At 44.8% G+C, this 25,121-nt stretch overlaps 1 protein-coding gene across 1 annotated transcript in view; it reads left to right on the forward strand.

The window, feature by feature from the left end:
• Nucleotides 1–17,288, forward strand: part of LOC143276787 (KICSTOR subunit 2-like) — a 29,325-nt gene extending 12,037 nt beyond the window's left edge. Inside the window, exons 6-11 of the mRNA XM_076581435.1 lie at nt 534–672; nt 3,759–3,851; nt 6,253–6,347; nt 8,113–8,278; nt 14,899–15,003; nt 16,857–17,288. Coding sequence (XP_076437550.1) covers nt 534–672; nt 3,759–3,851; nt 6,253–6,347; nt 8,113–8,278; nt 14,899–15,003; nt 16,857–17,030 — 772 coding nt within the window. The 3' untranslated portion in view covers nt 17,031–17,288. The remainder of the gene's footprint in view (nt 1–533; nt 673–3,758; nt 3,852–6,252; nt 6,348–8,112; nt 8,279–14,898; nt 15,004–16,856) is intronic.
• The last annotated feature ends 7,833 nt before the right edge of the window (nt 17,289–25,121 follow it).

A 25,121-nucleotide genomic window follows, 5' to 3' on the forward strand; every position in this document is an offset into this window, starting at 1 on the left:
AACTTTCATGCTTAGCAAAAGAAGTTCCTGTTTGAACAAAAAATGATAATAATGACAGATCTTTTGTTGAGTCGAATATCAGATCAAAGTGCCAAGTTTAGAGAATGTAAAAAATATAAATATAACAGTAAATGCATTATACTCAATACATAAAAAGCTTGGATTTTAAAAAAAGTGTATCACAAGTAAGTCTTGAAGGCTCTGCCTCTCTTGTTTCTATTGTTTTTACCTGGCCAACTCATCACATGTGTATGTGTACGTGTGTGAAGGCAGAGGGGGGAGGGAGGATGCGGGTGGGGGGGCCTCAGAACTGAAGACAGGTAACACACCTGTTACCTACCTTTTTTTTTTTTTTTTTTACCTGGTGCACTTATCACAGGTGTATGTGTGTGTGTGTGTTGTTACAGCTGGGAGAGTGACATCCTGGGACACCTGTTTCAATCCCTCCCAAACCACCACCTCACCACCTCACACACACCTGTCACCTATCGTTTTTACCTGAACAGGTGTGCTTTGCGTGTGTTGTTATACAGCTGGGAGAGTGACATCCTGGGACACCTGCTGCAGGCTCAGATCCTGATGGGGGAGTGGCAGTTCCTGCCCTCCCTTCTGCAGCTCCACGCCGCCCACAGCAAGCTGCTGTCCTGGCTGTCCTCCGCCGCTGTCAAGGAGGTGGGTCAGCATTTCATTATTGATTCATTTAGCACCCCCCGAAAATGGAGTATGGCTGCCTACATGGCAGGAGTAAAAACGGGCATACACGTAAAAGCCCACTCGTGTATTTGATTCATTTAGCACCCCCCGAAAACGGAGTATGGCTGCCTACATGGCAGGAGTAAAAAACCGGCATACACGTAAAAGCCCACTCGTGTATTTGATTCATTTATCACCCCCCGAAAATGGAGTATGGCTGCCTACATGGTGGGAGTAAAAACAGGCATACACGTAAAAGCCCACTCGTGTACTTGATTCATTTATCACCCCCCGAAAACGGAGTATGGCTGCCTACATGGCGGGAGTTAAAATGGTCATACACGTAAAAGCCCACTCATGTACATACAAGTGAATGTGAGTTTCAGCCCACGAACAAGGAAGAGCAAGATTCATTTATATATGGCGCCAATCTTTGGGTCACAAACCCAAACTCTGAGCACTTCACAAACACGGATGCATTTGGCACAATGGGCTGCTTACTGGGTAGAGCTGACATATATATATACATATGTCAGAAACCTAGGTGTATTTTTTGATTCAGCTCTGTCCATGCACGACCATGTCAGTAATTTATATGAAACTGCAAACTTTCAGCTGAGGAAAATCTGTATCATTGGACCGTATCTAACTATTGAAGCCACCACTCTGCTTGTTTGTTCCTTGATCCTCGGTTGCATTGACTACTGCAGTTCACTACTTGCTGGTCTGCCTTCTGATTTGTTGTCATGCCTTCAGACGATTTTGAACAATGCTGCAAGAATCATTTTCAGAGTCAAAAAAGGAACACGTTACCCCACTTTTATGTCAGCTTCATTGGTTACCCATCCAGTGCAGAATTCAATACAAAATTGACATATTGGCTTTTTCGCCACTCTGAAGGATCTCTCCCCTTCTTACTTATCTACTGTCCTTTATACTTACACCCCTTCCCGTTCTCTAAGGTCTGCTGAAAAGCTCCTTCAAGTCCCCAAAACCTCTTCAAAGACATTTGGCCAAAGGGACTTTCAGTATCAAGCACCTTCTGTCTGGAATTCTCTTCCTCTGGATCTCCATCACTTACCAACACTGTCCTCTTTCAAGACAAACTTGAAAACTTATCTGTTTAAACAGGCTTTTGGGTGTGATGATCATGAAGCATAGCTAATTGTCTGCATTCTTCCTCCTCCTACCCACCCCACTTTACCCTCTTCTGATATCATCATGTAGTGTGTGTGTGTGTCTGTGGGTGGATGTTTGTGTGTGGGGGAGCATGTGGGTGTGTGCACAAGCATGTAAGTGTGCACAAGCATGTATGTGCCCATGTGTGCGTGTGCAGGGTATTTTTGTCGTGTGTGTGTGTGTGTGTGTGTGTGTGTGTGTGTTTGACTGTTCATACCTGCAATTGGTAGTATTGTCTTGGTTTATAGATACGATGCACAAAGTTGCTAGTTGCGCTGAAGAAGCCAGCCGGATTGCCGATGAAAGCTATGCAAGTGAATAGCCTTCTTTGACTGAGGATCGGTTTAACTTAGTAGTCATTACATATATGTGTTGTTTTTTTCATGTGCAGAGGTATGTTATTATGCACCATTGTACATATGTGTTGTTTCATGTACGGCACTTAGAGCCCATTACATGGGGGGGTGGGGGGTTGTGCCACACATAAGTACTGTCTGTTATAATTATTATTCTTTTCTGTATAGTGCCAGTCTTTGGGTTACAGACCAGACTCTTGTGTGCTTTACAGCAGGCTGCTATTTGTATTTGTATTTCTTTTTATCGCAACAGATTTCTCTGTGTGAAATTCAGGCTGCTGTCCCCAGGGAGAGCGCTTCGCTACACTACAGCGCCACCCATTTTTTTGTATTTTTTCCAGCATGCAGTTTTATTTGTCTTTTCTATCGAAGTGGGTTTTTCTACAGAATTTTGCCAGGAACAACCCTTTTGTTGCTGCGGGTTCTTTTATGTGCGCAAAGTGCATGCTGCACACAGGACCTCGGTTTATTGTCTCATCCGAATGACATACCACCACTCAAGGTTTAGTGGAGGGGGAGAAAATATTGGTGGTTGAGCCGTGATTCGAACCAGTGCACTCAGATTCTCTCACTTCCTTGGTGGACACATTACCTGTAGGCCATCACTCCACAATCTGGGTAGAGCCGACCTTTTGGCGGTTATGATTCGTCTGCTGCATCAGTCAGTCAGGCTTTGGGCATGCGCTCACATGCACATATAAATTTTGAGTGGATTTTTTTTTTCTTTTTTTTTTTTTGCACCTGCCTTTCTGTTTCTGTCTCTCCTGTCTTCCTCTTTCTCTCTCTCTCTGTCTGTCATCTTCATGATTCTGATTTGATGTGGTTTGAATTGATTTGACTACATTTGAAAGTGCAAAGACTGGGAAACGTGTTTTGGTGGTGGTTTTTTTCATGTGTACATTTTTTGTCACTGTCCGTCTTTCTGTCTCTTTCTCTCTCTGGTCTTTTATACCTGAGTTCAAGATTCTGATTTGATGTGGTTTGATTTGATTGAAAGTGAAAAAAAACAAAAACAAAAAAAAAACCGAGAAAAAAAGACGTGAGATTTCCACATGTTTTGTTTCTGCTCAGATAGTTGACGTTTCGAGAGAGGCAAACTAGCATTTGCAGCTGACACTTTGGTCAGGCCAGTCACACTGTGAAACGAGTGAGCGTCATCAGACAGCTTCCTCTGACAGAATGGGAAGATCTATGGTTTCACAAAGCTGGACTGCTCAGTTTCTGACGTTTGGCTTTTTTCTTCAGTAAACATAATAATAATAATAATGGTATTTATATAGCGCTGAATCTTGTGCAGAGACAAATCAAAGCGCTTTTGCGCCAGTCATTAACATGCATGCATAACTCTAAAACTGGAGAAACTGAAGACAAGGAAGAGGCAGGGGAGGGAGGCTCTTTTGGGAAGAGGTGGGTTTTCAGGCCAGACTTGAGAGAGCTGAGTGTGGAGACTTGACGAAGCGAAAGAGGAAGTTCATTCCAATTGCAAGGTCCAGAGACAGAGAAAGAACATGGACTATGCTACTGTTTCAGAGCAAGAAGACGTTTGGAAGCGGGTCGAAACTCAGTGCCATGCCGGCTCTGTTTCACTGGCTGACCAAGTTCAAGGGCGTTTTGGTGTCAAAGGTCAGTGGGTGGGGTCAATGCAAGATACAGGAATGCTTTATCATCCTTAAAAGATAAATCGTTAACATGTTTGCTGATAAAAAGGTGACAAATATAAAAAGCAAATGCATTGCTTCCACAGTTTCAGTTTCTCAAGGAGAATCCCTGCGTTTGGACAAATCCATATGCAGTACACCACATCTGCCGGGCAGATGCCTGACCTGCAGCTTCATAATCCAGCGCGCTCAGGAAGGCCTGGAATGCCTCCATGTATATTTGCGTACCTATCAGAGTGGATTCCTCCTGCTGAATTTTGCCAGAGGACAACACTCTGGTTGCCATGGGTTCTTTTTCAGTGTGCCAAGTGTACATGGGACCTCGGTTTATCATCTCATCTGAACAAGTAGACTGATTTGTCAGTCAGTCTTGGGAGAAAGGGCGAGAGCAGGATTAGAACCCAGACCCTCTCGGCCTCTGTATTGGCAGGTGAGCGTCTTAACCATTCGGACACCATCCTGTGAGAGCACAGAGCAACACGGAGGGAAAGGATGGAGATTTTTTCTATCTTTCAGGTCATCGTATGTGCAGACACTACCCTGCTAGTGCCTGAACCCCTTTTGTATGTACAGGCAGGCACAAGATCATATATGTTAACTCACTCCGGATGATGGAATGCTGTAGCGGTTTCGACAATTAAAAATTTTTTCCACGTTTTCCTCATGGGGTAAAAATCACTGGGCTTTGCGAATGTGTCAAGGGTTGAATGGAAAGTTTCTTCGTGAGGTTCCATAACTATACACTCGCTGGCCAGCCGTTGATCTTGGTAACCCACATGACAAGCTAATCTGCATACATATTGAAAATGGCGTTGCAGACGGTACAAATGAAAATTTTCGGAGGAAACTAGATCACGACAGCGGCTTTTTACTGCTGCTGAAGTGATTGAAAAGCTTCAAACTGAAGGTTTGGGTGTTGATGAGGATGATGAAGATGTTGAATGAAGAAATCAACCAGCAAGAAGGTACTGACAGTGACTCAGCTTCTGAGGGCTGTGAAGAGAGGGAGGGGGGTGGGCGTACACACAACGTTGGAAGGGGGGTCAGTGGGTCAAGTTCAGGGAGTTTCATTCAGTTACTTTGTGTTTTGTATTTTTTGTGATTTTTTTCTAACCTTAACAAATGGGTCATCTGCAGGGGAAAGCAAGGGAGAAAACTGTTCATCCGGAGTGAGTTAAGATCATTTTCAGTGTTCAGTGGAATAAGGAAGCAAGCACATAACCCAGCTGGCATGCCCCTGAAAATGGAATACGGCTGCCTGTATGGTGGGGTGAATGCTCAACTTCTAGTTTATCCTTTTGATGCGTGTGTTATAATATGATACACTGTATGTATTGTAAAAATCAGAATTAAAGCAAAAAAATTGGAGGATGTGCATTTCAATCCAGTGCCATTGCCTTGTTGTCAGTAAAATTCTGAAGCTGTTTCTAGATTATGTTGTGGAGACTTCTACAACGTCATTTTAAGTCTTCTTAGTGAAAATTGCTATTATCTCAGTTGTTTAATCATGTTCGTGTGTGTGTGTGTGTGTGTGTGTGTGTGTGTGTGTTGGAGTGTAACAGTTGTAGCTCTGAGAGTATGTCACTTTCTGAGAGTATGTCACTTTGTGGGTTTTCTGCATTGTGGTTTTATGATATTAACTCGCTCAGTACGGCCAGTCCTCTCTTCTCCTCTACACAGACCCCTCGGATGTCCAGTGGGTGTCTGAATGACCCAATCTTTAGCTTCCGTCGTCAGAATTGTGGTATTCTTTGTCGACATTCACCTCTTCAGTATAAGAGCCTTCCACATGCAATATTTTGATGATGGTAATTGGGGTGAAACGCTGTTAACGTCGTCTCTTTCGCCGTTCGTATGGGGAGAGTTAATGATTCTGTTTTATATGTTTCCACTTCTTCTTGTGTGCTTTCTCGTTTCATTTTAAGTACTGGATTGGTAAAGCGCTTAGAGCCTGCTTATGCTTAAATTATAGGGTTATATAGAAATAAAATATTATTATTATTATTATTATAAGTCTTGCCACTACAGTGTTTGTTGTAAGTTGCTGTACAGTACAAAAATGTTTAAAAAAAAGAAAAAATTATTCATGCAATATGTGTGTGTGTGTTCTGTGTACAGTTCAGCGTGTACTTCCACACTACGCTGTCCATGCAGTATGTGTGTGTGTGTTCTGTGTACAGTTCAGCGTGTACTTCCACACTACGCTGTCCAAGCAGTATGTGTGTGTGTGTTCTGTGTACAGTTCAGCGTGTACTTCCACACTACGCTGTCCATGCAGTATGTGTGTGTGTGTTCTGTGTACAGTTCAGCGTGTACTTCCACACTACGCTGTCCATGCAGTATGTGTGTGTGTGTTCTGTGTACAGTTCAGCGTGTACTTCCACACTACGCTGTCCAAGCAGTCCACTCCCAGCGACATGAAGAACTGGCTGACCAAGGCTCCCGAAGACTACTTTTCCAGGTGATTGGTGTGTGTGTGTGTGTGTGTGTTTCTCAATTTAACATCTACTCAAGTAGTGTGATTTCATTGTGTGTGTGTGTGTGTGTGTGTGTGTGTGTAGAATAGAAAAAGATAGAACAGAATAAATTTCATTGTGTGCGTGTGTGTGTGTTCATTTTGCACACGCGTGTGTGTGTGCATTTGTTCGTGTGAGTGTGTGTGTGTGTGTGTCTGTCTGTCTGTGTCTGTGTGTGTGTGTTTCTCAATTTAACATCTACTCGTGTAGTGTGATCTTGTTATGTGTGTTTGTATGTGTGTGTGTGTGTGTGTGTGTGTGTGTGTGTGTGTGTGTGTGTGTGTGTGTGTTTCTCAATTTAACATTAACTACTCGTGTAGTGTGATCTTGTGTGTGATGTGTGTGTGTGTGTGTATGTATGTGTGTGTGTGTGTGTGTGTGTGTGTGTGTGTGTGTGTGTGTGTGTGGTAGATTACAGGACATTGTCATTGGTTTATTGTGACTGGCATCAGTCAGATGATTATGTGTTTTGGTCATCATGCCACTGAACACTCTCGGTATTTGTTTGTTTATTCTTTTATTTATTTATTTGATCATTTATTATTTGTTTATTGATTATCCATCTATCTATCTGTCTATCTATCTATCTGTCTGTTCAATCATTTATTTATGTATCTGTTCAATCATTTATTTATTTATTTATTCATCTATTTGTTTATTTATTTATGTATTTATTTATTCTGTCCTTTATTTTTTAATTTATTTATCTATCTATCTGTTCATTTATTTATTTCCTTTTTCATTCATGTATCTGTTTATTCGTTTGTTTATTCATTTATTTACATTGTTGTTGTTGTTTATTTATCTATTATTCATTTGTTTCTGTATTTATTCATTTACGTATGTATGTATGTATGTATGTATGTATGTATGTATGTATTCATTTACTGATTTATTCATTCCTTTATTAATTTATTTATTTATCTGCTTATTATGATTGTTTTTGTTTGTTTATTCATTCACTTTATTCATTCACATATCTGCTTGTTTATTTTATTTTGTTTATTTGTTCATTTGTTTATCTACTTTTTTTTATTCATTTGTTTGACGGGAGCAATGGCTTTGTGGTTAAAGCATTGAGCTTTCAATCTGAAGGTCATGGGTTTGAATCTCAGTAATGGCGCCTCACAGGATTTGGCGCCTTTGTGGACAGCTGAACGCCACTTTAGTCTGTCCATTGCATTCAGCTCCCATGTGTCGTGGCTGATGTTGAAGGCCTTCAGAGAAGCTTTCAGAGTGTCTATGAAGCGCTTCTTTTGGCCTCCATGGGAGCAATTGCCATGTTGGAGTTCGCCGTACAGCAGTTTCTTGGGGAGCCGGTGGTCTGGCATGCGAACTACATGGCCTGCCCAGCGCAGCTGGGTCTGCATCAAGATGGTGTAGATGCTGGGCACGTTTGCACGTGTGAGCACCTCTGTGTCAGGGATCTTCTCTTGCCACTTTATCCCACTTTACCACTTCCACACCACCAGCCTCAGAAAACTTCTCGGCATAAAATGGCAAGAGAAGATCCCTGACTGGTGTATATACATACCAGTGAACGTGGGAGCCACAGCCCACAAACTAGGAAGAACCCGGGACCCTCAGATTGAAAGTCCAGCGCTTTAACCGCTTGGCTGTTGCCCCCGTCCTCTATTCATCCACTTATTTATTCATTCATCTCCATTCATCCATCTATCTTCATTCACCTATCTATCTGTTTTTCCTCAGGATTGTGGCGTTTCACCGGCGGTGCGACCCCTTCAACATCTCCCTGGTACTGGACACGCACGGGCTGTCACAGCCCTTCATGGGTCACGGCTACCACCACCCGCAGCGACCCGCATCCACCCCACAGGGCATGGACAGCTACCCGGCCATCCTCTCCTACCCTGGGGTATGTGTGGGTGTGTGTGTGGTGTGGGTGGGGAACAGGTGGGGTATGTGTCAGTGTGTGTGGTGTGTGTGGGACGGGAGGGGTATGTGTGGGTGTGTGTGTGTGGTGTGTGTGGGATGGATGGGGTATGTGTGGGTGTGTGTGGGATGGATGGGGTATGTGTGGGTGTGTGTGGGTGTGTGTGGTGTGTGTGGGATGAATGGGTATGTGTGGTGTGTGTGGGACGGATGGGGTATGTGTGGGATGGATGAGGTATGTGTGGGATGGATGAGGTATGTGTGGTGTGCGTGTGGTGTGTGAGGGATGGATGGGGTATGTGTGGGTGTGTGTGGGATGGATGGGGTATGTGTGGGTGTGTGTGGGATGGATGGGGTATGTGTGGGTGTGTGTGGGATGGATGGGGTATGAGTGGGTGTGTGTCTGGTGTGTGTGTGACGGATGGGGTTATGTGTGGTTTGTGTGGGACGGATCGGGTATGTGTGTGTGTGTGTGTGGTGTGTGTGGGACGGATGGGTATGTGTGGGTGTGTGTGTGTGGTGTGTGTGGGATGGATTGGGTATGTGTGGGTGTGTGTGGGACGGATGGGGTATGTGTGTGGTGTGTGAGGGACGGGTGGGGTATGTGTGTGGTGTGTGAGGGACGGGTGGGGTATGTGTGGGTGTGTGTGGGACGGATGGGGTATGTGTGGGTGTGTGAGGGACGGGTGGGGTATGTGTGTGGTGTGTGAGGGACGGGTGGGGTATGTGTGGGTGTGTGTGGTGTGTGTGGGACGGATGGGGTATGTGTGGGTGTGTGGTGTGTGTGGGACGGATGGGGTATGTGTGGGTGTGTGTGGTGTGTGTGGGACGGATGGGGTATGTGTGGGTGTGTGTGGTGTGTTTGGGATGGATGGGGTATGTGTGTGGTGTGTGAGGGACGGGTGGGGTATGTGTGGGTGTGTGTGGTGTGTTTGGGATGGATGGGGTATGTGTGGGTGTGTGTGGTGTGTGAGGGACGGGTGGGGTATGTGTGGGTGTGTGTGGTGTGTGTGGGACGGATGGGGTATGTGTGGGTGTGTGGTGTGTGTGGGACGGATGGGGTATGTGTGGGTGTGTGTGTGTGGTGTGTGGGACGGATGGGGTATGTGTGTGGTGTGTGTGGGATGGATGGGGTATGTGTGTGGTGTGTGAGGGACGGATGGGGTATGTGTGGGTGTGTGTGGGATGAATGGGGTATGTGTGGGTGTGTGTGGTGTGTGTGGGATGAATGGGGTATGTGTGTGGGTGTGTGTGGTGTGTGTGGGACGGATGGGGTACGTGTGGGTGTGTGTGGGATGGATGGGGTATGTGTGTGGGTGTGTGTGGTGTGTGTGGGATGGATTGGGTATGTGTGGGTGTGTGTGGGATGGGTGGGGTATGTGTCGGTGTGTGTGTGGTGTGTGTGGGATGGATTGGGTATGTGTGGGTGTGTGTGGGATGGATTGGGTATGTGTGGGTGTGTGTGGGACGGATGGGGTATGTGTGTGGTGTGTGTGGGATGGATGGGGTATGTGTGGGTGTGTGTGTGGTGTGTGGGAAGGATTGGGTATGTGTAGGTGTGTGTGGGACGGATGGGGTATGTGTAGGTGTGTGTGGGACGGATGGGGTATGTGTGTGTGTGTGTGAGAGTGTGTGTGGGAGGGAGTGTCTGTATGTGTGTGGTGTGGTGGGGTGGGGGTAGGAGAGAGAGTGTGTGTGTGTTTTGAGAGTGTGTGTGAGGGTGTGTGTGTGTGTGCGTGGTGTGGTGGGGTGGGGGTAGGAGAGAGAGTGTGTGTGTGTTTTGAGAGTGTGTGTGAGGGTGTGTGTGTGTGTGCGTGGTGTGGTGGGGTGGGGGTAGGAGAGAGAGTGTGTGTGTGTTTTGAGAGTGTGTGTGAGGGGGTGTGTGTGTGTGCGTGGTGTGGTGGGGTTGGGGTAGGAGAGAGAGTGTGTGTGTGTTTTGAGAGTGTGTGTGAGGGTGTGTGTGTGTGCGTGGTGTGGTGGGGTGGGGGTAGGAGAGAGAGTGTGTGTGTGTTTTGAGAGTGTGTGTGAGGGTGTGTGTGTGTGTGCGTGGTGTGGTGGGGTGGGGGTAGGAGAGAGAGTGTGTGTGTGTTTTGAGAGTGTGTGTGAGGGGGGGTGTGTGTGTGTGTGGTGTGGTGGGGTGGGGGTAGGAGAGAGAGTGTGTGTGTGTTTTGAGAGTGTGTGTGAGGGTGTGTGTGTGTGTGCGTGGTGTGGTGGGGTGGGGGTAGGAGAGAGAGTGTGTGTGTGTTTTGAGAGTGTGTGTGAGGGTGTGTGTGTGTGTGCGTGGTGTGGTGGGGTGGGGGTAGGAGAGAGAGTGTGTGTGTGTTTTGAGAGTGTGTGTGAGGGGGTGTGTGTGTGTGCGTGGTGTGGTGGGGTGGGGGTAGGAGAGAGAGTGTGTGTGTGTTTTGAGAGTGTGTGTGAGGGTGTGTGTGTGTGTGCGTGGTGTGGTGGGGTGGGGGTAGGAGAGAGAGTGTGTGTGTGTTTTGAGAGTGTGTGTGAGGGGGTGTGTGTGTGTGCGTGGTGTGGTGGGGTGGGGGTAGGAGAGAGAGTGTGTGTGTGTTTTGAGAGTGTGTGTGAGGGTGTGTGTGTGTGCGTGGTGTGGTGGGGTGGGGGTAGGAGAGAGAGTGTGTGTGTGTTTTGAGAGTGTGTGTGAGGGTGTGTGTGTGTGTGCGTGGTGTGGTGGGGTGGGGGTAGGAGAGAGAGTGTGTGTGTGTTTTGAGAGTGTGTGTGAGGGGGTGTGTGTGTGTGCGTGGTGTGGTGGGGTGGGGGTAGGAGAGAGAGTGTGTGTGTGTTTTGAGAGTGTGTGTGAGGGGGGGTGTGTGTGTGCGTGGTGTGGTGGGGTGGGGGTAGGAGAGAGAGTGTGTGTGTGTTTTGAGAGTGTGTGTGAGGGTGTGTGTGTGTGTGCGTGGTGTGGTGGGGTGGGGGTAGGAGAGAGAGTGTGTGTGTGTTTTGAGAGTGTGTGTGAGGGTGTGTGTGTGTGTGCGTGGTGTGGTGGGGTGGGGGTAGGAGAGAGAGTGTGTGTGAGGTGGTGTATGTGTGTGCGTGGTCTGGTGGGGTGGGGGTAGGAGAGAGAGTGTGTGTGAGGGGGTGTATGTGTGTGTGTGGTCTGGTGGGGTGGGGGTAGGAGAGAGAGTGTGTGTGAGGGGGTGTATGTGTGTGTGTAAGTGTGAGAGGGGTCTGGGGTATGTATCTGTGTGTGATACTGTGTGCGGGAGGTAGTGTGTGTGTGTGTGGTGTGGGTTGTGGTGGGGGGAGGGGGGGTATGTATCTGTGTGTGATACTGTCTGCGGGAGGTAGTGTGTGTGTGTGGTGTGGGTTGTGGTGGGGGGAGGGGGGGTATGTATCTGTGTGTGATACTGTCTGCGGGAGGTAGTGTGTGTGTGTGGTGTGGGTTGTGGTGGGGGGGAGGGGGGGTATGTGTCTGTGTGTGATACTGTCTGCGGGAGGTAGTGTGTGTGTGGGTTGTGGTGGGGGGAGGGGGGGTATTTGTCTGTGTGCATATGTGTGTGTGAGAGTGTGGGGTTTTTTTAGTTATTTTGGGGGGGCTTGGGTGGGGGTGGGTGGGGGGGGGGTATGTGTCTGTGTGTGTGAGAGCATGTTTGGGATTGAGTGTACATGTCTGAGTGTGTTAGAGTGTGTGTGGGAGGGAGTGTGTGTGTGTATGTGTGTGTGTGAGTGTGCGTGGGAGGGAGCGCATGTGCATGTGTGTGTGATAGTGTGTGTTTGGGATTGAGTGTATGTGTCTGAGTGTGTGAGAGTGTGTGTGGGTGTCGTCACCACCCCACAGGGCAGGGACAGCTACCCTGACATCCTCTCCTACCCTGGGGTATGTGTCTGTGTGTGTGGTTTGGGTGGGTGGGGATGGGGGGTATGTGTCTGTGGTGTGTGGTTTGGGTGGGTGGGGATGGGGGGTATGTGTCTGTGGTGTGTGGTTTGGGTGGGTGGGGATGGGGGGTATGTGTCTGTGGTGTGTGGTTTGGGTGGGTGGGGATGGGGGGTATGTGTCTGTGTGTGTGGTTTGGGTGGGTGGGGATGGGGGGTATGTGTCTGTGGTGTGTGGTTTGGGTGGGTGGGGATGGGGGGTATGTGTCTGTGGTGTGTGGTTTGGGTGGGTGGGGATGTGGGGTACGTGTCTGTGGTGTGGTTTGGGTGGGTGGGGATGGGGGGTATGTGTCTGTGTGTGTGGTTTGGGTGGGTGGGGATGGGGGGTATGTGTCTGTGGTGTGTGGTTTGGGTGGGTGGGGATGGGGGGCATGTGTCTGTGGTGTGTGGTTTGGGTGGGTGGGGATGGGGGGTATGTGTCTGTGGTGTGTGGTTTGGGTGGGTGGGGATGGGGGGTATGTGTCTGTGGTGTGTGGTTTGGGTGGGTGGGGATGGGGGGTATGTGTCTGTGGTGTGTGGTTTGGGTGGGTGGGGATGGGGGGTATGTGTCTGTGTGTGTGGTTTGGGTGGGTGGGGATGGGGGGTATGTGTCTGTGGTGTGTGGTTTGGGTGGGTGGGGATGGGGGGCATGTGTCTGTGGTGTGTGGTTTGGGTGGGTGGGGATGTGGGGTATGTGTCTGTGTGTGTGGTTTGGGTGGGTGGGGATGGGGGGTATGTGTCTGTGGTGTGTGGTTTGGGTGGGTGGGGATGGGGGGTATGTGTCTGTGGTGTGTGGTTTGGGTGGGTGGGGATGGGGGGCATGTGTCTGTGGTGTGTGGTTTGGGTGGGTGGGGATGGGGGGTATGTGTCTGTGTGTGTGGTTTGGGTGGGTGGGGATGGGGGGTATGTGTCTGTGTGTATAGTGTGGGTGGGGCGTATGTTTCTGTGTGTATGAGTGTGCGTAATAATAGAAGAGAATAGAACGGAATAATTGTGTGTGAGTGTGTGTGTGTGTGAGTGTGTTTTTGTGTGCTTTGTGTCTGACTGACTTGTTATTATGAAGTGCTTTGATAAGTTTGAAAGTGCTGAATGAATGAATGTGTTTAAAAAAGAAATCTTATTGTTAATACGAATATACTATTCTCTACTGTACTGCACTGTAGTCTGTATTGTATTGTACTATGCTATAATGTGCTATATTAAGTTATGTCATGCATTGTGATGTGATGTGACATACCATATCATATCATATCTCTCATATCATATCATATCATATCAGGTGGGCGCAATAGCTGAGTGGTTACAGCGTTCCGGGTTCGAATCTCGGTAACGACACCTGATGGGTAAAGGGTGGAGATTTTTCCAATCTCCCAGGTCAACATATGTGCAGACCTGCTTAGTGCCTGAACCCCCTTCATGTGTATACGGCAAGCAGAAGATCAAATATGCACGTTAAAGATCCTGTAATCCATGTCAGCGTTCGGTGGGTTATGGAAACAAGAACATACCCAGCATGCACACCCCCGAAATCGGAGTATGGCAGCCTACATGGCGGGATGAAAATTGTCTTACACGTAAAAGTCCACTCATGTACATATATAAGTGAATGTGGGAGTCGCAGCCCACAAACGAAGAAGAGCATATCATGTCATATCCTATCCTATCCTATCCTATCCTATATCCTGTCATATCCTATCCTATCCTATTATATCCTATCCTATCCTATCCTATCATATATCCTATCCTGTCATATCCCATCCTATCCTATCATATATCATATCATTCATATCATATATTCTATCATATCATATCATATCCTATCCTATCATATCCTATCATATATCATATCATATCATATCATATTATATATTTTATCATATCACATACTATGACGTGATGTGACCGGACCTGGTGTAATGTAATATAATATAATGTAATGTGATGTGATGTGATGTAATTAACAAATGGTAACTCTTTCCATTCACAAGGTACACAACTTCAAGTCACTACTGCTTATGCTACCGTTTCAGCTAGCACACAGAAGGTACACCGGAACAATCCCAGACACTTCCTCAAAAAACAGAAGCACCAGGCTTGTCCTTATACCAGTCATTTGACATGTGCACACAGCAGCAATGACATTGTATTGTACTGTATTTCCTTTTTGTCACAACAGATGTCTCTGTGTGAAATTCAGGCTGCTCTGTCCAGGGAGAGTGTGTCGCTACACTACAGTGCCACCCATTTTTTTGTATTTTTTCCTGCGTACAGTTTTATTTGTTTTTCCTGTCAAAGTGGGATTTTTCTACAGAATTTTGCCAGGAACAACCCTTTTGTTGCCGTAGGTTATTTTACGTGCGCTAAGTGCATGCTGCACATGGGACCTTGGTTCATCGCCTTTTCCGAATGTCTAACATCCAGACCACCACTCAAGGTTTAGTGGAGGGGGAGAAAATATCGGCGGCTGAGCCGTGATTCGAACCAGCGCGCTCAGATTCTCTCGCTTCCTAGGCGGACGCGTTACCTCTAGGCCATCACTCCACATGTAACGTAATGTGCTACATTTCAGGACCAGCGCATCCAGCACTGGCCCAATGTATTGATGCTGGTCACTCATGGCCATCACTCCACATGTAACGTAATGTGCTACATTTCATGACCACCCCATCCAGCACTGGCCCAATGTATTGATGCTGGTCACTCATGGCCATCACTCCACATGTAACGTAATGTGCTACATTTCAGGACCAGCCCATCCAGCACTGGCCCAATGTATTGATGCTGGTCACTCAGCGACTGCCTCGAACCTCTGCCTCTTCAGCTTTCAAAACCAACTACTTCTACGATCCGGTCAGTTGGGATGTGGGGAGGAAACGTTAGGGTGTTTGTGGACATATGTGTGGGTCAGGGTGAATGGGTGTGGATAAACGGGTGTGAGTGGATAGGTGTGGGTTTGTGGGGAGGTGGATATGGTGTGTGGATGTGAGTGGTCTTTCTGGTCTACACTATCTAGGGCTTTCTGTTTACAAGAATTCATGTTCCGTCTTCCGTCCCTCAGAATCTGCTATGCATGCGTGTGAACGACTGGCGTGAAAGCGCTTTGATTCACGGTCAAAAGGCACATACAGGGGAGGTAATATACTGGGGGGAGGTAACTAGCCGCGTCTACTTTGGTTTTCTCCCCTTCAGAGGGGAAGTAGTTTGCACAGGAATGAATGAATGAATGGATGAATCTTTATTTTCCAACGGTGAAGATACTTGCACTTTGGCCGACTTACACATCTGCCGTTGTTCTCAGAGACACACAAACATGTACGCATATAAATGTAGTTATTCTTAATACTTAATACATGTATAATGTACGAGTATAACACAGCGTCAAACTGAGAGACACAACATCGCTCACATCTGTACGGAACGGAAGTGAGTAACACACACATGCACACACGCACACACACACACACACACACACTAACACTCACACACACACACACACACCAAAGGAAAAACAACAACAAAACCCTAGCATGAATGCTACACATGAATGATTCAAGTGAAATTAACACAGAAAAGTAATGATAAAATTTTAAACACAGACGTAAGAGACATAAAAGACAGCAAATAAGGCGACGGGTAATAGGGATATGGAGAGGGAATCAGCCCCTTGCCAGTGGGTCATATTAAGCATGTTAGTTTAACTGTGATTGCCTTCCTCCCTCCTCCTCCCCCTCTTTTATCGATTGCACAGTCATCATACATGCATGTGATTGAGCAGTGTGAAAGCACTTGGGTGCCTCTGGTCAAGATTCAGCTGATATTGTTATCACCATTATTTTCATTATTTATTCTTTTTTTTTTCTCCATACAGTATCCAGTTCATTAATGCCTTTTAGCACCTTATCTTCTCCAGTCTTTCAGGGCAAAATTTTCAGAGCACAATACAAACAGATAGGGTGATGTTGGGTCTCCTTGACGGTATTCTCTTTGTATTTTAAAACTTTTGAATACTTTATTATTTATCTTGATACATTATATCTTTGTGAAAGGTACTCAGTTTACTGAATCAAATGCTTTTTCAAAACATATTAATACAATAAGTTATTGTTGTTATTATTGTGCATGAGGCCAGAGTTATCGCATGTGAAGGTCACAAGATTCACAGCAATTTAGATACTTCAATTATCATTATGATATTATTATTATTGATATCAGTATCATTTGTTATTGTTGTAGTGCAGTAGGTCCGAGTGATGCATGCCTGTGAAAGTCATGAGTGGTAGTGCATTGATTTGTTTCCGCCGAAGATTCAGTGTCGTATTTATACTTTAATGATGATGATGATTTATTTGTTTTTATTTATTTATTTATTTATTTATTTATTTATTTTTATTAGCAGTTATCATTTAACTGTTTATTCACATTTAACTATTTATTCATTCATGTATTTATTTATATCATTTTAATCATTATGTTCATCATTATTGTTACTGTTGTTGTTGTTGTCGTTGTCGTTGTCATCGTTGTTGTTGTTGTTGTTATCAATAATATTAATAATAATAATAATAATAATATATTATTATTATTATTATTATTATTATAATCAGTGGTAGTAGTACCAGTAATTATTATCACTATCATTATTGTTATTACTATCATTCATTTCTTCATTGATATATGTGTTATTTATGGTTGTGGTGGTGCAGAAGGTGCAGAGTACCTACTTCATTACCAAGATAGATCCGCGTGTGTCGCTGGTGGTCATCTTCGAGTGCAAGAAGTCGGAGAAGGACTCCCACACCAACTCCTTTCTCACAGACTTCAGCGCTCAGCTGCGCAGCCAGTGGATTCTGGGAAACCTGCGACCCAACTCGCGGTGATTGGGGTCAAGGTCGATGGTTCTGCCAGTGATCCGTTTTTTTGCCAAGTTGTGATGTTGTTGGGTTGTCATTTTGTGTGTGTGTGTGTGTGTGTGTGTGTGTGGAATGTTGCTCTGATTCTGAGAAACCTGCAATGATTTGTTTGTGTGTGTGTGTTTGGAACATTGCTTGGATTCTGGGAAAATTGCAGCCAGACTCACGGTGATTGTGGTCAACGTCAAGACTTCCGTCAGTGGTCAGTTTTTGTCAAGGTGTGATGATTTTTTGTGTGTGTGTGTGGGGGGTGGGGGTGGGGGGGGGAGATTGTTCTGATTCTGAGAAATCTAGAATGATTAGTTTCTGTGTGTGTTTGTGGAGCGTTGCTCAGATTCTAAGAAAATTGCGACCGAACTCACACTTGAAACATCCTCCATTTATAACTTTGTGCCAAATTGTGATAATATTTGTATGTGCGTGTATGGTGGATTTCTCCATTCCAGTTCTGATAAACCTGTAGCCAAACTCAGGGTGACTGGGGCAATGATGAGGCATCCTCTAGTTATAAGTTTTGCAAAGTCATGATGATTTTTTTTGTTTTTGTATATGAATGTGTGTGTGTATGATTGCTTCGATTCTGGGAAATATGCGACTTAACTCATGGTGAACTGGAGCAAGTCAAGACATCCTCCAGTTATGTTTTGCAAAGTTATGATGATTTTGTGGGGGTGGGTGGGTGGGGGGGTGGATTTGTGTGTAAGATTGATGGGATTCTGAGAAACCTGCAACCTAACTCTTGGTGAACAGGACATCGATACATCTTCTCGTTAAAAGTTTTAGCCAAGATGTGATGATTTGTTTGTGTGTGTGGATATGGAACTCTTTACTCTTGGTGATCTGGTGCAACGTAGAAACATCCTCCGGTGATTAGTTTTTGCCTAGTTGTTAAGATGTGTGTGTGTGTGTGTGTGTGTGTGTGTGTGTGTGTGTGTGTGTGTGTAAGATGTTGCAGACATTCTGGGAAGCTTACAACCTAACTTACGATGAATTAGGGCAACATCAAGACATTTTCCAGTTACAAGTTTTGTAAGGTTATGATGATTTGTGTGTGTGTGTGTGTGTGTGTGTGTGTGTGTGTGTGTGTGTGTGTGTGTGGAAAATAGATCCTGAGAAACCTGCAGCCCAACTCACAGGGACTGGAGGACCATGGAGGCATTGTGAAGTGATCAGTTTTTGGTGGACTGGGCTAGTGGCGGATGGATCGGTCTTTCTGGTTTTTAAAAAATATTTTTTATATGACCTTTTAACATTGTTTTGTGTTTTCTTCCGCCAGTTTTAAGACCTTGATGGGTAGTCAGCCAGCCCTGAACTGGACCCTTTGTGCGTTGGCTGGGATTTTAGCTGTTGGTATTGATTTGATTTGATCAGCTTTTGCCAAGTTGTGATGATTGTGTGTGTGTGTGTGTGTGTGTGTGTCTTTGTCTATGTCTGTGTGTTTAACAAAAGGCCTACAAGCAACTGATAGCGAATTGATTTGATCAGTTTTTGCCAAGTTGTGATGATTGTGTGTGTGTTTGTCTGTGTGTGTGTCTGTGTGTTGAACATAGGTGCTATAAGCAACTGATGTTGATTTAGTTTGATCAGTTTTTGCCAAGTTGTGATTAGTCTCTGTGAGTTTGTCTCTGTGTGTTGAACATAAGGGCTACATGCAACTGATATTGATTTGGTTTGATCAGTTTTTGTCAAGTTACGATGACTGTGCATGTCTGTGTGTCGAATAATTTGATCAGTTTTTTGTCATGTTTTGATGATTTGTGTGTGTGTGTGTGTGTGTCCGTGTGTTGAAGATGAGGGCTATAAGCAAGTGCTATTGATTTGATCTGATCAGTTTTCGCCACGTTTTGTGTGTGTGTTGTGTGTGTGCCTGTGTCTGTGTGTGGAACATAGCTCACAGTGGATTGTGAAAGGTTATGTTCAATTCCGTGAATTCTTTTCAGTGGTATTCTTTGAGAGTTCTGTAGAATTCACGGAATAGGGGTGATTGATGGTATTCTGAGAATTCTGTGAGAGTTGCGGGAATTCTGGTGGTGATCTACCTCTGGTGAAAAGTGGATGACGGCGTCAAGAAGTGTTGGTGAGCGTCTTGATTTGGCGAAGGGTGGCAGAATACAGACTGTGTTAGTAGTGCCATGAACAAACTGACAGTGGCTCTGTGCAGCGTGGTTTTTATATGGATGAATTTTTAAACGTTGCCGTGACATATTTTTAGGCATGTCAGTGTGGACGTTCGCCCATTAACGCTGTTGTATTTTTTACGTAGTCTGGTGGTCCTGATATGAACCTGTGCGTTGGGCAGGACTATATGCAACAGTGACAAGCGTCAGAGGAGGAGGAGGGATTTTGCTTAATGTCCCGTCACATATGCCATTGATTATAGACATTTTTTTTTAGAGTATTGATGTTTTTACATTTAAGTATTATTGTTTAGAAGGGGAGGGGGAGTGGGGTAAATGGTAAATGGGGAGTTGGGGGAAACAGGTAAATGGGGAATTGGGGGGGGGGGAATGGGTAAATGGGGAGTTGGGGGGAAACGGGTAAATGGTGAGTTGGGGGGGGGGGGAATGGGGAGTTGGGGGGAAACGGGTAAATGGGGAGTTGGGGGGGGAAACAGGTAAATGGGGAGTTGGGGGGGGAAACAGGTAAATGGGGAGTTGGGGGGGGGGGGGAAACAGGTAAATGGGGAGTTGGGGGGGGGAAACAGGTAAATGGGGAGTTGGGGGGGGGGGGAACAGGTAAATGGGGAGTTGGGGGGGGAAACAGGTAAATGGGGAGTTGGGGGGGGGGAACAGGTAAATGGGGAGTTTGGGGGGAAACAGGTAAATGGGGAGTTGGGGGGGGGGGGGGGGAACAGGTAAATGGGGAGTTGGGGGGGGGGAACAGGTAAATGGGGAGTTGGGGGGGGGGGGGAAACAGGTAAATGGGGAGTTGGGGGGGGAAACAGGTAAATGGGGAGTTGGGGGGGGGGGGGGAACAGGTAAATGGGGAGTTGGGGGGGGAAACAGGTAAATGGGAGTTGGGGGGGGGGGGGAACAGGTAAATGGGGAGTTGGGGGGGGAAACAGGTAAATGGGGAGTTGGGGGGGGGGGGGAACAGGTAAATGGGGAGTTGGGGGGGGAAACAGGTAAATGGGGAGTTGGGGGGGGAAACAGGTAAATGGGGAGTTGGGGGGGAAATGGGTAAATGGGGAGATGGGGGGGGAAACAGGTAAATGGGGAGTTGGGGGGGAAACAGGGTAAATGGGGAGATGGGGGGGGAAACAGGTAAATGGGGAGTTGGGGGGGAAACAGGTAAATGGGGAGATGGGGGGGAAACAGGTAAATGGGGAGTTGGGGGGGAAACAGGTAAATGGGGAGATGGGGGGGAAACAGGTAAATGGGGATTTTGGGGGGGAACGGGTAAATGGGGAGATGGGGGGGAAACAGGTAAATGGGGAGTTGGCGGGGAACAGGTAAATGGGGAGTTGAATTTGAAACAAATACTAGATATTTTTAAAGAGAATTACTTTATGGACTTCGTAAAAAGAGAAGACATTGATCTAACAAGTGAAACAACTGATAACGAAAGCAAAAAGTCAAAAACTATCAACGTTCTCGGGTCACGCGTGATGATACGTTTTTGTGCAGGCAAGGCTGCATCAAATCGCTGTCAATAAATTATATGCTTTAATTGTCACATTACTGAAGCATATGCACGCTTGACTGTAGAGCAACGTTTAGTCTGAAATGAATTAGATGGTAGGCTGAAAATCGGACCAAATGGAACCAAAGACTGAGAGAGTCCACTGACAAGGGTTTTGGAGCTGAGTGAAAGTACCTATAAAAGATAAGAGCTGTGGTAAACTGAATACTGCATTTGTTGATGCTTGTTTGAGCTGTGAGAGTGATGATGCTGGAAGTGCCAATCATTGGCCACGAGTACTGCTGTCTGTACATTGATGTGATTCTGTGTTAATATGTGTGTTTGCATGTGTTTTACGTGAAACGGTTCAAAGTTATAAATCAGCATGTGCATGTGTTGTGTGTGTGTGTGTGTGTGTGTGTGTAACAATGTGTGTTGTGAATGATTATGCTGATTTCTATGCATGTGTGTGTGTGTGTGTGTGTATGTGTGTGTGTGTGTGTAAGCTTTTAGCACTTTAACTTTTTTAAACAGGTGTCTTGAATGGGTGCAATAATACCATAAAGAACTTCTGCCAGTCATGCGTGTGAATGTGCAGGTGTGTGTGTGTGTGTGTGTGCAGTACATGCTTGTTTCCATACGGTGTCCATGATGCGTGTATCCTTACGTATGTATAACTTTTTTCCCCCGTGGGGATGCCGGGGGTCTCTCAGTATAAATAGCACCCTGTGCTAGAAATTCCCTCATTTCTATCACTCTCTTTATTTCTGCCTTTTTTTTATTTATTTATTTTTTAACTTTCTTCACTGTTGTCTCCCGTTTCCATCCTTCCCTGTCCATTCCCCTTTCTTTTTTCAAGCAAGCCTTGACACTTTTTTTTTGTTTTTTGTTTGTTTTCTGCAGTCTATAATGTACTATCTGTGCTGTTTCGCTCTGGCGATTAAGTAGTGATATGTAAACACTGGGATGGGCACTTGCTGCCCATTCTGCACTGTTCGCCTGTATGGCCTTTTGTATATATTTTTTGTTCAGCTTTGAAGTATTAGTTTTTTTTTTTTTTTTTTTTTTTTTTTTTTTTTTTTGTAATCTGGAGATGATAAATAAAGCAGAATGGCTGGCATCCTCAGCATGGCGTTGTCTAATTCGCCATAAGGAGCTAAGTGGTTTGGGATACTGTGTCATGAACTGTGGGTTTGGATTAGTGTTTTTTTGTTTTTTGTTTGTAGATGTGACAGGTTTGTGTTGATGCGGTTGGGCATTTGTATGGTTTGACAGTCCTGGTATGGCTCTGTGCGGTTGGCTGGACTGTAACCAACAAGAATAAGAATAACTTTTTTGTTAAAATACAGTCCCCACGAGCTACATTCTTGGAGGTGTGAGCGTCAGTATCTGCATTATTATTATTATTGTTATTATTATTATTATTATTTTTGCTACAGATGATGCATACGTTGCAATACATGTGTCAGCCTTCTTCTCCTCTGTACTTGTTAGTGTGATTGTTTATCTCTTTTTTTGGGGGGATGGGGGTGGAGGAGATGGGTAAGAGATGGAGATGGCAGCATACAGTCTGCATGCATGTATGTGTGTAACTGTATTATAACCTATATTGAAAAGATCAAATGCGCTTGTGAAAAGAAAAGAATGCTTTAGCCTTACATTTTAGACTGTTTGATTGTTTGCTGTATATCTCAACGATGATAACAAACCAGGATCTTTCATTTCTTTGAACTTCACAAAAGCATTTGACATTATCTCATAATATGTTTTGAGGAAGCACCTGGTAGATTTATTTTTTTGTTCTCATTTCGAAAGACTGATATCAGTAGTGATTAAAAATACTGGATGTTTTGTACAGAATGGAAAGTGGCTATTAACATGGTTTATCACACAGAGAGGGATCAGACAAGGATCCCCCTAAGCCCTTGTCTCTTCATCATTGTTGTGGAACTGTTTGCTCTTAAAGTAATAAACTACCAAACGATCAAAGGCATAAATAAAAGATTGTGGAAACCAGGAACCAAAATGAAACAGTTGACCCAAGCTGCTATGCTTAGCAATGAGAATGAGATAATATAAGCCACGCTCAGTACTGCAAAAGAATTCCACGAATTTGCAAGGCTTTTGTTTAATAAATATAAATGTCCATTGATGTGCAACAAATTACAATGTGTTTTTATGCATGGAGCGTGCATGCGTCTGGAAATTCTGTGCTAGAAATTTCCTCTTTTCTATCACTCTCATTGTTTCTGTCTTTTTTCTTTCTTCACTGTTGTCTACTTTTTCTGCCTTCCCAGTCTTTTTTCAAGCAAGCCTTGACACTTTTTTCTCTTTTCCACAGTCTGTGATGTACTGTCTGTGCTGTTTTGCTCTGGTGATTAGGTAGTGATATGTAAACACTTGGATGGGCACTAGCTGCCCATTCTGCAGTGTTATTTGCCTATAGATATATGGTCCTTTTAATGTATTTTTTGTTTGGCTTTGAAGTATTGATTTTTTTCCTTTTTTACGATTTTTTATAATCTAGGGATGATATATTAAGCAGAATGGCTGGCGTCCTTAGCCTAGTCTTATTTGCCATAAGGAGCTAAATGGTTGGGATACTGTGTCATGAACTGTGTTTGTGGGTTTGTCTCAGTGGTTTTTGACTCACTTGTGCAAACAAAGTGAGTCTATGTTTTAATTCGGTGTTCGGTTGTGTGTGTGTGTGTGTGTGTGTGTGTGTTCGTTCTTTAGTTTAACGTCTTTTCACTGTAAGTGATATTAGACGAGTGTGTGTGTGTGTGTGTGTGTGTGTGTGGTAAACTTTAACATTGCCATTTTCTCTGGAAATACTTTGTCTGCCAATACCAAAATTGGCTTAAACATAGTATGAAAAAAAATCTTCAGTCGTACCAATAACCGGTTGTAAGTCTCCCGAATTAAGCCGTATTTCCGAATCATTAACGGTTTATTTCGTTGAGACGTATTCCGAAATCCGAAAATTGTAAAAACCGCTTTCCACAGAGTTTGGCCGACTAGAAGGTAGGTATCTGTATCTGTATCTGTAGAATACGTTGCTATAGCCACTTATGACATAAACGCAACGGTGGGGTAGTTTTCGAAGACGACATGACCTCGTGTTTCTTGTTCACAATTAAAAGAAAAGAAATACAAATTCTGGACAGAACACCTACAGTGATACTAACTACACCATCGACGTGTTTACTACAGGGAAGTATTCTAAAGTGGACACTGAATTAACTGGAATGAACATAAGAGAAAAATTGAACCGATCGTTTCTTTCAGCCTGTTGTAGACTGGTTTGTGCAGATCTAGAGATTTGCCATGTGTTGCGATGTGCTTGAAGGAGATGGCAATGTCTCTGTTACCGCCGAAATAAAAGAATAATCGAAATATGATAAAACACACAAAAAAGATGATTTAAACGGCGTTATTACGTCCACTACAATCACATCTATTTATCGCACGAAGAAGAAAACGTCAACATTGCTGTAAGTTTTAGATTTAGTCATCTTACATATCATATTTGATACAGAGCGCTTTTCAACGATTTTTTAAATCTCCTTTTTTTTCTCATCATGATTCCTTTACTGGATAAAGCGCGAAGCACAAGTGAGTCTTGAAGACTTTGCCTATTGTTCGTAAATGTGACAGTTTTGTTGTGTTGACGCAGTTGAGCATTTGTATGGTTTGACAGTCCTGATATGGCCTTGTGCGGTCGGCTGGACTATAAACAACAAGAACCCGAACGTGCATGCTTATGTGTGTGTTACTTCGTACATCAAAAAGGAAAACGTTTGAACAAACATACATGGATTAAGTGTACAAATGATGTTTTCTACGGAAAGTAGACACACACACTCATGCATGTGTGCACACACATGCACACACACACACACACACACACACACACACACACTCACTCACTCTCATAAACATACACACAAATGCAATGGCACACCATTATTTGTTGTCTCATTGTCTCCCACATAAAACAAGCTTCCACACACGCATTCGTCACATAGACCATAACAGGAAATTAACATACAATTAACAGAACACACACACACACAAACACGCACGCGCGCGCGCGCACACACTAACGCATGCACACGGATGCGCACAGATACACACACTCACAGACATATACAATGGCACACTTTTATTTGTTGTCTCAGTCATAAATAAAACATACTTCCACACATGGGTTTGTCAATAAAGCATCAGAAAAAAATTGATAAATAGAATCAACAGCACACACACACACACACACACACACACACACACACAACACACACACACACACACACACACACATGCACACTTACACACTGCCACACTTTAAGATGTTCTCCATCTCTGTCTCACACATAACACACACACACAATCTCTCTCTCTCTCTTTCTCTCTCTCTCACGCATTCAAAACATCAGT

The sequence above is a fragment of the Babylonia areolata genome, chromosome 33 (genome assembly GCF_041734735.1).
Source record: "Babylonia areolata isolate BAREFJ2019XMU chromosome 33, ASM4173473v1, whole genome shotgun sequence".
Classification (NCBI taxonomy): domain Eukaryota; kingdom Metazoa; phylum Mollusca; class Gastropoda; order Neogastropoda; family Buccinidae; genus Babylonia; species Babylonia areolata.